The sequence below is a fragment of the Panthera uncia genome, assembly GCF_023721935.1.
Source record: "Panthera uncia isolate 11264 chromosome E2 unlocalized genomic scaffold, Puncia_PCG_1.0 HiC_scaffold_20, whole genome shotgun sequence".
Taxonomy (NCBI): domain Eukaryota; kingdom Metazoa; phylum Chordata; class Mammalia; order Carnivora; family Felidae; genus Panthera; species Panthera uncia.
Window position 1 is genome coordinate 17193897 of NW_026057589.1, and position 12473 is coordinate 17206369.

General features: G+C 46.3%; 1 protein-coding gene across 1 annotated transcript in view; it reads left to right on the top strand.

The window, feature by feature from the left end:
* Window positions 1–11037, top strand: part of WWOX (WW domain containing oxidoreductase) — a 982315-nt gene extending 971278 nt beyond the window's left edge. The window contains exons 9-10 of the mRNA XM_049622482.1: window positions 9786–10100; window positions 10841–11037. Of these exons, the coding sequence (XP_049478439.1) occupies window positions 9786–9974 (189 nt within the window). The 3' untranslated portion in view covers window positions 9975–10100; window positions 10841–11037. The remainder of the gene's footprint in view (window positions 1–9785; window positions 10101–10840) is intronic.
* The last annotated feature ends 1436 nt before the right edge of the window (window positions 11038–12473 follow it).

Consider the following 12473-nt stretch of genomic DNA (forward strand, 5'->3'; position numbering starts at 1 on the left):
CATACTTGGGAAAAACATCTTCAAACGCCAATGCTGTTTTCCAGCCATTAAAAAGTTTGCGTGCTGCTTGGTTTCCATAGATACCTGAGGTAATAGGCTCCTTCGCCTCATTGAAGAGTGAGTGTCGCTCCCTTTCTCTCTTTCTCTTTTTTCTTTCTTTTTTTTTAACCTAGCCTTTCATACTTTCTCCCTCCGTCCCCATTTATGAAAACAAAAGATAACTAAATTGAAACCTGGCAATGAGATTTGTCTGAGAAAGACAGCTTGATTTATAAGCTCAAGGGACTTCAATTTTTGCTCACCTCCTTATTATTTCATGACTTCGACAAATAGTGTTGCTACCTGCAGGGAAGAAATGGAGTTTTCAATTGATCAAATGACTTCCCCAGTCCATCAAACACATAAACATACTCGAAAGGGAAATGTTGAAGAGCACCTGAGTTTTGGCAAGTAGAGCAGGGCTGGCAAACTGGGGCGTGTAGGGCAAATTCGGCCCACCGCTCGTTTTTGTAAATAAAGTTTTATCGGAACACAGCCATGTTCCCCGGTGTGCATGCTGTCGGTGCATGCTGCTTTCCTAACAGTGGTAGATTTGACTTGTTGTGACAGAGACTATATGGCCCGCAGAGTCTAAAAGATTCTCTCAGACTCTTTGCAGAACAAGTTTACTTACCCTTGGCATACAGGAAAGCATCAGGGTTTGGAAGGCACTTTAGGGACACGTTAATCTCGCTGTGACTCAGTTTCCGCATCTTTGAAATGGGGACGACAGGATCCTTTCATAGGGTTTTGGGGATGTGAATGATCTAGAACTGTGCTTGGCACCTATTAGGGGAGCAGTAAATATGAATTTTTTTTACCCCAGATTCTTTTGCTAGAAAAATCCAGAGCCACCTAGCTTATGATTCTAGAAGTTCTTTAGAAAACTCAAGGAAAGTGGGAAGACACAAAAGCTAAACAGTTCTACATTATTCCTGGCCCAGGTGCCGGTGCCTGGCCATGTGTCTCCTCCCTGGGAGCAGGCAAGGGAAACTGAGTGGAGCACTGTTCAGGGATGAGACAGCAAACAAAAGAAACCACAACCATCTAGGAAGAAATCTTTAATTTCTATTCAGCTTTAAAGAGTTTGAGAGAGTTTTTTTTTTCCTTTAAACAAACCAGTTCAAGTACATGCCTTCAGATTATAAAAGTACCTGAAATTGCCTAGAATATCAGCATGCATAGCTTGTTAGTATTTACATATATTTACATACGGAAACAAGAGAAAGATCTACAGCTATTTACAGTCTACATAGGAGAAGAGAAAGGCAGCCTAATTGTATTTCCTAAAATACAGTAGATGAGTCGTCAGCACATGCATATTTAGATAATATTTGCATGATAGAATACAGTTTAAAAAAAAAAGACATACCTTTGTAACTTTCTATGCTAAGGTGTTGCATAATCAAGGTAATTTTTTTTGTTTGTTTTGTTTCTAGTCTATTTGCATCAAATGCTTTAAAATGTTCACTAACACCGAGGCAGAATTATTTACCCTGGCAATTAAAGCAACAGCACACGTGATCATTTCCTACTAACTAGCAACAAGCTGCTGGTGAATGAAATATCTATTGTTTCTCATTACCCATCGACCACTGTGACGAGATCTCTCTGTATAAAGGCAGTGCCTAAGCTATCACCATTAATTATGGAAGTAATATAAATGAGATGCTCTCCACAGTATGTTCTAAATGAAATATTAACAAGGCCAGCGTCTTTGAGCCTGAGAAATGATCCGTTGTAGAGAGCTCGCTATAAAAACGCGCAAACCTAATGCAAACAGCGGGCCAGACATGGGTGCCTGCCTGTGAGATCTGAGTTCTCGCAAAGTCCATTCTTTTCATTGGTTTCTGGAAGACAGAGTTAAGAGTTAATGCCTCGCCATGATGTGGTCCCATCACAAGACCCTGTGGGTTTTATTCCACCCCCTCCCCATGCCTTTCGGTGCTACAGTTGTGGAATATTTACATGACCTCGGTGTAAATGAACTGTCAACCTTAAAATCTAAACAAACAGCTTGTTTGGGGTTTGCCCTGAAATCTGGCTTGCTCGCAAAAACAGTCAGCTCTTGGCTTTCTAAAAGATCCAACGTGGCAGGCCAACTCAGCAGAGTCTTTCCATGCAGAGGAAAGGAAGGGGGGAGCTTCTGTTTCACCTGTACTGTTAAGATATTCTCTGCATCATTATATTGGAACGGAACCCATTAAGTCTGCCTGGCAATTATTTCAAAGGTTTATTTCAGTATACATGGCAAATACAGAGACATACATTTATATACAGTATACAGAGCTACTTAGAACTGAGGATAGGAAGTACAGTAAAAATGTAAAATGTTTCAAATTAACACAGGCTAAGTATTTTCTTTTACCTCTTAAAACACCCAGCCATCTTTCAGCACTAGAGTCGAGGCGACCTGGTTGGAAAATTTCAGTTTCTAGCCGTCAGATTTGTCCCGTACGGAAGCATGATGCTATTTTGGGTGGCAAAGTTCTATGGCTCTTCTGCTTCGCCGTTTCGAACTAACCCGTGGAAGCGTGGCTACCCCAGTGCATTTTTCCATCCCAGAGAACTCCCCATTGGAAAAGAAACTGTACTTTGAGCAGTGTGGGTTTTCCGGGCAGCCCTGGCAGGGAATGCCCAGGGAATTCTTCCATGGCTGTGAGGCCATCAGTGGTATCCTCTCTTATTTTTAAGGACACCATCTCTCAGGCCCAGTCCTCTTTAGGTTCTGGTGGGCATGAATCGAAGGGGGAATAAGCAGGATTAGAGTTGCCCACCTGGAATGCACCTGTGCTGTTCCTCTTCCTTCCCCTCATTCGGAGGAACCTGGATGCCTGCCCAAAGCAGGTCTCAGAAAGATGAAAACCATTCTAAATATTGTGCCTCCGCTCTTTTGAGACCAGACATAAATCTGTCATGGAGCCCTGGCAACATTTATGGCAGGGATTCTGGAACACGGAAGAGGTATGAAAAGGGTCTCATTTATTTCAAGGGAAAGTTCAGAACAGTTCATTGAATCGAAAATGCAGGTCCTGAAGCCCTACCAAGGTCACTGCGCCCTTAAATCCTGCTGCTAGCCTAAGTGAAAATCCTCCCGTGCCTGGCCTGCCCAGAACAAACATGGCGTCGGGCCTATTTGGATGGTTGGGATTGGCTGCCTTTTGCTCCCCAAAACTTATGGCTAGTGAGGACAAACATATTCTGTCTTTAAAAACAAAAACAAAACCTTTCCAGCTTTCCGTTCTGAACCGACCAGTATCTGAACTCGTTCCTGCAAATGTTTCTCAGAGGAATAGCAGTGATGTGCCTCCTGACTTTCCATCTCATTCTGCCCTGGTCTCCAAGTCATTCTCTTAAAACTCCATAATGACGTTGCTAGAAATTCATGTCTTTGGTCAAGGGGAATGCTGTGGTCCTTGTAGTCTGACTTGGATTTGGGGACCTATTTGGGATGCCTGAAAACAGACAAGAAAGGTTCTGTGTCACCTTGTGGACTGTCTCTGAATGGAGGCCTGTGGACATGTGGCTTTTTCTTGAAAGCTGTACCACAACTGCTCCCCCTCAAACATTTCACTCAGGAGACCCTTTGAGTTTGGGGCTGTAGCCTGTGCTGGGACCAGCTGCACTCATGGCAATGGATTGGCCTACCCTATTGCTTGGTCCTCCCCTGGAGCCATTGCCATCAAGCTCCTCCCCCCCCCCCCCCAAGGCTGTGTCCTCACTGTCACCTGGGGAATGACACTGCTTCACCTGCTGTGGGGGAGACAAGTCAACCGAGCGGAACCTCTGAGGTTTTCCGCACTTGAGAACCTGTTTTAGCAAAGAAGCGGTTTCCCTGTGGCAAGAGGAGAAAGCCCATTGCTTTAGAGCAGGATGCATTCTCCTCTGTAGGGCTAAGAGTCAGAATGGGACCAAAATGGATGCTCTGGAACATTCTCTCAGACTTTTAAAGCCTCCACAGTTAAAAACAGGTATCTGCACATTCCTGATCTTCTCCACTTTTCTCTATTGGAGAAATTGAGTGTGGTTTGCAATCAATGTTGAGAACAGCCTGTGAGCAAAACTCCTGAAAGTACTGGAAAAAAGTTCTATTTTGACGCCAACAGGAAGTATCCACATGTATCCAAGCCCGTATGGTTTGAAGCCTTTGTGGGAATCAATCGTTAGGAATTAATTAATTGGGGGGCAGGGGGAGAATGGGGCATGGGGACCACAGTTTCCTCTGAACACTTGATGTCACATGTCAGGTATTGTCTTCCAGAAGGCCACACGCATCTTACATGTATGCAAACTTATAGAATGGAGATTTGCTTAGGTTTCACTGGTCTTGATGTGGTTCAGTTCCTGCACTGAAAAAAAAAAAAATACAAAGTCTAGGGTCCAAGAGGAGCTTGGAGGTGGCATTTTGAATCAGGTGACCTTTTCGTGAAGGTCATTTGCTATTGGATCTTCTGAGGTGGTGCTGAGCCTTCAGGTTTGTTAATCCAAATGGATATAATTTCAATTTAGTTCACTGACTAAACCAACAACAGAAAAAATCTCCTTTTAACATTTCTCAGGTGAAAGCATGACAACCCCACTTAATTGCAGGCCATGTTGGGGTATCACACCGTGGCCAGACATGGCTCGGCTGCGAGGAGGGCAAGGAGGCCCTCATCAGGAAGCTTCTGCCAAGGGGGGGGAGACAGGCAACAGGGAGCAGGCAATAGGCGAACATCTGTGTCACCTGTTTGGGAAGGAGGCTTGGCATGCCGACCTGATAAGGCTTCCGGGTGGTTCCGTCTGTGTGGTCATCTGTGTGGCTTTGGACAAGTTGCTTTTAATCTCTGATGCTAACTGGGCTTCTCTGTAAATGGGGCTACATCATAATTGCCTCTGGCTTGGAGAGCTGCGTGGGGGTTAGAGAATCATGCTTATAAAGCTCCCTGGCGGGGCCTGACGAATTATAAGCTCTCGGTACATGCTATCCACTGTTACCCCTTGAATAGTCCCTGTTTGCAACCACTCGTTAGAAGAGCATGACAATTTGGAGGACAGGGTCCTTTGGAATTCTCTGTTCTAGCGTCTCCCATAATTTAGGTAGAAGCTGGTGTGTTGGTTGATTAGCACTTACTTCACGACTGTCAGTTCGATTGCACAAGCATCACGGTGGAGGAAGGGGGTGACTTTTTGGCTGTGGTTGCACTCCCGGGGAAGGCCCATGAGCCTCGTTCCTCTGCAAGCTCCCTTACTCCGTGTAATGACATACGCAGCACATTTTGGGGCTTAAAAGATCGTTCTCAGATGGGAAGGAGGGAACTGATAACATTTGGGGGCCAGTTTGCTTTTGTTTGCCTTTCAAATCAGAGATTCAAACTGTAATTGTTTTTGGAGGAACAGATGTGTACCAAGGTATCCGGAGATGAACTCCGAAACACTGCATTGAGTTTTTCCAGCAGAATGGTTACAGACTCTTCTTTCAGGAGTGTTCTTGGGAGACAGGGAAAGACAGGGTGTGGAGGCAGCCACTGATTCCACCCGAGACACGTGCACTCACTCCCTCTTCTCCACCGAGGCTGTGATAAGTCACTCTGCCACATTCTGGAGCCACCGGACAGGTGGCTGGTTTCGTATCTGGCACATGTTTGCCTAGCAGACCGTGGCGGAGTAACGGGGACAGCTCTGAGGGTTCCAAGAGGCACCTCTGTTGTCTTCCTGCCATCACTGTCCGGGAATTCAGCACGATAGTCACCGCTCATTTCCAAGAGGGCTCTTCTCCCCTGCCCTTGGGTTTCCAAGCTCGGGCTAACTTTCGTGACGGGTTTCTTTACCCAACTACTTTCTGTTGAGTCGATTCACTCAACATTGGCTGTGCGATGTCCTGGCATCAGTATGTCTATAATAAAGCAATCTCCGAACATCTACTGTTCTCGAAATCATTGAATATACAGATGTTCCGTGACTGTGTGTCTACTTTTTTATACGTCTCATAGTTAAATCTACGGCAAGACAGGAATATATTCTTCCTTTTAAGTAAGCATGCATTTTAAAACAGAGAAACTTGAAAACTGAACGTCGTGTAATATGTGTCCTTATTAAAACGCAAGTTATATTAGAGTTGCTAACCAATGCATCACAAATATGAATATGTGGGTTTTTTTTTTCCCTCTACCATATATCATCTATCAGAAACCTCTGTACCTTTCCTTTGAAAGAGTCCATATTCATTTGTATTCCATGCTGACAGCTCCAAAATGATGGCCGGTGCTTCTCAAATAAAGGTTGATGAAAAGCAGCCACTTAACATCTTTATCCCCACAAAGGGTTTTGTGAGGATGGCTCATTTTGATCTCAGGGTCTCAACTCTACATAAACAACTCATTTTTAAAGCCCACCTTTCTGGAGTTGAAGACTGGGCTGCCAATCTGACAAACGATGCCTGAAAGAGAATGACGCACCCTTATTACCAAGATACTCTTAACTTAATCCCCCAAAAAAGAATCGTAGGTGATTTTACATACACTATAAAGATTGAGGGCATACTTCTCCTCTGGCAGCTCACAAATGTTTGACTCGATCCGAAATGGCATTCAGGCATGATTAAAGGTTCTGCTGGGCTTACCCGAAATTCTCAGTCTTGCATCATCCGCACCCCAACTCATGCCGTGCCTACAGGACGGGGGCCACTGCACTCCAGTTCCCAGGGATCGCAACTGCCTGGAACCTGTGAGCTTTGGGTGAGCTGTTCTTAAAACTTCACTTAGGGGAACCCACAGCTCCAGCCGGTGTTGATGTGTCAAGGTATCGCTATTATTTTATCATGCTGGATCAGTAAGCAGTGGTGATAACCACCCGGACGTCGCTTCAGATATTTCATAGCACAGTTGTTAACATTATTTCCTTTATATGGCTCTTTCATCTTTTCTGAATTATGTACTGATGCCCCAAAAAGTGGCATGAAAGCCATCTGATGGTGATTAAAGCACTCTTGAAACAAGTTTTTTTTTTTTTTTTTTTTTATCCGTTTAAAAAATGTTTTATCTTGTATCAGCAGTACCGGTTTATTTACTAATGAGATTTCCCTAATGTGGCTCTGTCTCATTCTGATGATAGGCAGACCAAAAAGCTGATGAGCCAAAAATGAGAACTTGTTATTAAACTGTCATCACATCCGATCATATCAAGATGTCACTCAGGCTGCCACTGGCACAGCCGAAAAGAGAAGAGAATTCCCCGAGAAGCCAGAAGGGGAGTGGGCTTGGGACTGAAAGGTATGGTCACTACTTAAGTGTCCCGACAAGAGAGGCAAGGGAAGTGGGCACCAGCCGAACCGAGCAAGACCCGGGAGGGTGGATGTGCCAAATGGATGTAGTTCATCTTCAGAGCAGAGGTGGTCTTTGCTTTCAGGGATCCCTACTGCCCCATGTTCTTCTCTAGAGCCGGAGTTACTTATGAATGCCATCAGGACTGTGGATCACCACCCCAAGCCTCGTGGCAAAGGAATCAAAGCCAGCTCTTGGGAAAAGACTGGGCTTTTCTAAAACCCACCGAGGGAAGACGCATGCCCCCAAGCTCCCTCATCAGCCTGATTCTGAATCAACGGAAGTGCCAAATTTCTTTGCAAAAATACCATCCCAACAACGCAAGAGCGCCATCCGATACCATTTTAGAAGGTCACAGCAGCAAGATACTACCTTGGGTTCAGAAGAATTCCGCTTTTCGCTTTCCCAAGCCACCTACTTGGATCTTCTCTCCCACGATGTGTGAATGCTGATATTGTAAGCACACTCGCCTGGGGGCGGGGAGCCTTAGTTTGGGGATGAGTTCACTGGGTTTTCTCACCACTTGGGAACTGATGGCAAACCACCCGACCACTCTTTGGTGGTTTTGGCAGCTGCAAAGTAAAATGGAAATCGTAGATATCCTGAAAATGAAGCAAAACACTATCTCCACCTGAACTCTGCTAAGAATCGAGGCCAAAGTGATGCTTGGCTTGAGTTACCAGGCTGAGCCTCTCAATTCTTCAATTTGTCTTTAGAGGCGGTCCGCTTCCCTTTTTCCCCACGTGGCCTGAAGAGGAGTCAGATCAGCCGCTCGGAATTCTTTCGATAAATGTGCCAGGTGCTAAGCTAAGGGTTATTAGGAAGGATAATTCAGTGAGAGGGAATTTGGATGACACACACTTATTTCCATTACACTTGAGCCACACAAATCAATTCGAAAAGAAATAGCTGAATCCAAGAAAATAACTGAGTATCTGGGGAGTGGACATGGCCAGGGGGTCGGGGAAATGAGACACCCATTCCTGTTTAATTAAATTGGAGTCATGTCAGGTGTTCGGATTCTGGACTAATGGGACTTGTCCAACCCAGTCAAGCATCCAGCTATCACTAGGACTCAAGTCGGACGCTCTCCACTCCACAATGCTCCCCACAAAATCCTGTCGCTTGACTGCGTTTGACCATTTGCTTTTCAGACCAATTCAAATGTGACCCTAGAACCCGACACTGAACCTCTCTCCCCCCCACCAAAAAAATAACAAAAAAACAGAAACGAGCAAAATACTCAAGTCTACTTTTTAGCACTGTCCTAAAATGACGACACCTGGACAGAAATGCGTTTCCCTCTCAAATATCTTTAGTGTCTTCCCCTAATGGTGACCTTATCCCCATTACCTTTTTCCATCCTCTTCTGCAACCCCCCCTCCCTATCAGCTGATAATTAGTTGATGCAGCAAGGGCTGTGATCCATATAAATAATCATAAGATGCCAGATAAACTGTATTGGTTTTAAATTAGAGCCGTGCCTATCGTGTCTCCCTACGAACACCAGCCTATTATTTTTAATTATGGCTTGCAAAGCAAAGTGATTTCTTGCCCTCTTTACAGCGTCCCTGACAGCATTGTGTCAGCCGGGATGATATGGTGCCCCATCGGCACACACATCCCTAGCCACAGCACCAACTGTTACTCAGAAGGTGAATCGAAAGTAATCAATTGTACTCATTGCAACTTACAGTTTGAAGTGGCCTGGGAGGAAATGTACCCCCTTAGTCACTGTCCCCTTGCAAATATGGGATGAATATGAAGAAAGGTTTTCATGGGATCTGGATGAATTACTACACGTGTCCTGTGTCTGCTTGAGACACATATGCATGGCAAGAAGAACGTGTGTAGGCGTGTTTTAAACATGTTCACCCAGCAAACCCTTCTCCTAGCAGCGCCATGGGCAAAAAATAAATAAATAAAGAGAGGATCTGGCACCAGGCCCTCCGTGGGTTTTCTATCTGATGGGCATTAGAGTGGTTGGTTTCATTCAGACAGAAGGTTCTGGAAACATCTCGGGGTCAAATCACATCATGCATTCAGAAGTCAACGGGTTGGATGAACTTGTTCCTGCATGTTCAAAGGCATATACCAGCTTTTTCTCTTGGCTCAGAAGAGACCTTTGATGTGATTTATTGGGGCGCGTATTTATTTCTGAAGCCTTTTCCTCTATGAGGTGTAAAAAGTCACACCAGCTTTACGAGCAGCGTTTGTGAACTTGCTTTTTTCCAGGATGGTCACCGCATCCCTTTTACGGTCATGTGCTGAGTTCAGTACCCTCTGCCATGCTGAGATCCGGGTGCAGCCGAACCCGACACGGAGGGGCTTGCTCATGCCCAGACAGGATGAAGTCAGCTCATCACCTCTTTTCTTTAAAAAATAATCACAATGACAATAAGGAGAGTAATAATGATTTTGGCCTTCTTTTTCTTTGATTTCCAGCAACAAGGAGCTGCCACCACCGTCTACTGTGCTGCTGCCCCAGAGCTCGAGGGCCTGGGAGGGATGTACTTCAACAACTGTTGCCGATGCGTGCCGTCCCCCGAAGCTCAGAGCGAAGACACGGCCCGCGCCCTGTGGGTGCTCAGCGAGCGGTTAATCGAGGAAGCTCTCGGCAGCCAGTCCGGCTGAGCGCGAGCGGCCGTGAGCGTGCTCGGCACACACACCGGCCCTGTGCGCGCGCTCACTGCGTGTGTGTGTGTGCGCGTAGCTGCCGACGCTGGGCCCCTGCCAATTTACGATCCCGGGCCTTTCCAGGTATCCCCAGCCTCCCCCCACCCCGACCCCCGCCCCTGACCCAGATCCACCAGACAAAGGAAGTAAGAGCAGTCACAACAGAGGGAAAAATGCCAAGCGCCGGTGAGAAGCTGGGAATGGCAGGGCCAGGGGGACAATCTCCCTTCTCTGGGGCTGGGTGAGGCCCGGGTCTCTTTGCTTTCCTGGTGGCGGCCTGTTTGAAAGCGAACGCTTAGTTGGTATGCGGGTCCCTTGTCTCACTGTGGAAGCCCAAGCAATTCTCTCGCACTGTTTAGAGTAGCCAGGTGCCCCCTGTCTCTCCCCACCCTGGCCACCACCACAGCCATGGCCTTACCATCGCCACGCTGTAGCCAGGAGCTGGTCTTCTCCCGTTGAGGGCAGAAGAGGCGAGTGTCTGTCCTTCTTTGCTGCCTGGATCCAGGAGATCATTGTTTGACTCACCCTGACCAAGCCTGAGCGGGCGCGGTGATGACTGGGGGCCCTTGTTCCAGCCAGCCAGGAGGGAGGTGACACTTAGAAATGGGTGCCATACACAGAGCTGGTGGGTCGCAGAAGGGCTGGCCCGCCCACTCCCTCGCCAAAGCTGCACCCAAAATTCTTTAGAGATTGTAACAAATTCTGCAAATCATGCCCTAGACACCTTGGCAGGCAAGAAAGGAAGCATTGCGTCCGTGAGAATATACAGGATATTTGCGGGAGCAGAGGATAAAAAGTCCTTTCCATTCATTCCTCATTTGCAGTTTCTAGAAGTAACCCGGATCACAGAGGTTCAAGACCTCTGCGTTATCCTGCTGGAGATTTCTGCTTAGACTTCCTGTCACTCCTCCCATCCTATGCTTAATAAAAGAACATGCTTGAATATTATCACCTGAAGTTCGCACTGTTTCTTTAAATGTTTGTTTCAGTTTTGTTTTTTGTTTTGTTTTGTTTTTTTAGAAAAGAAATCTAGAGGAAAAATAAAGCGCTTCTTGTAGACGCCAGGAAAACACCGTTCTTGTTTCTTCTTCTCTGAGTTTGTTTTGTTTTTGTGCTTTGTGGCTGTCTGTGGGCCAAGTTGTCTCCCGCGATTAGCATGCCAGCATCATATTTTCTGTTGAAGAAAGAAGAGAAAAAGAAAAATGACTATTGTTTAATTTCACCTTGAGAGGTTTTGTTATTACTAGCGGGTTATTTCAGTCCTCAATGGCTTGCTCCCCCTGCAATTACCAAGTTCTCCGTGATTAGAGACTCTATCTGTGCATCAGAATGGGGGCGATTGAGGTCTCTTTCTAACTAACCCCCTTTCCCATTCCAGCAGGGATATAGGCAAGTCCACAATGGCATGACAGAATGCTTTGGCCGAAATACCAAGCGGTAGGGTACGTGTGTGTCATTGTTCACCCTGACGATGGCAGTTTCGGGTCAGGCAACGTCATGAGTCTCTGGGCCCCTGGCCCTGTGGTACGGGCAAACACCGGTGCTTTCCAGGGCCCTGAGTCTGGCACATCCTCTCCTCTGGCTACAGTCTCCCTAACAAAATCCTTATTATCACAGCTCCTTTAAAACCATGAACCTGATAATGTCGCTTTTCTGGTCCAAACCCTCTAGAGTTTCTGAGGTTGACTGTTTGCAAAGTGGTGCTCACAGTTCTCCTCCTGGTCCCCACACCTTGGACAGTCCTCTACTACACCGGCTCTGGCCTGGGCCACATGACTTGCTTTAGAAAATTTGAAAAGTGCCTGTGCACTGGGGCTTGCCTTTGCAACTCTGGAACCACAGTCAGGTGAATGAGCCTGGGATAGCCTGCTGGACGATGACATGTGGTTGCTACCCTAAGTGACATCAAGCTAACCATTGGACCTGTGAGTGAGGCCACCCCAGACTAGTCAACCCCAGCCAAGCCAACCGAGATGAGAAGCTCCCCAACCCCAGTAAGAAGAACCCAGATGAGAAGCAGCTCCCAGATCCACAGAACGGAAAAAAAATGAAAGTTTGTCATCTTAAGCCACAGAGTTTCATCATTACTTGTCACGCAGCAGATACTAACTGATACAACTTCTCATCTCATTGAGTAAAGTCCACATTTTTTACCCTACCCTAGGGATTCTTTCATAAACTGGTTCCCAGCTAGCTTTTCAATCTCATGTTCTAGCACTTTCTCCTCACCCGCTACACGAAGCCAATCTAGCCTTCTTGGGTTCCTGAAATATGCCAAGCACACTCCCCGCTCAAGGACTTTGTACTTGCTGTTCCCTCTGCCAAAATGCTTTTCTTCCAGAGACCTGCATGGCTTCCTCTCATACCACATTCTGGTTTCTGCTCAGATGTTACCCCTTTCTGATGAGGTGATATCCAACATATCAAAGTGAACTAAGGGAGAATGTGCTGCCTGCC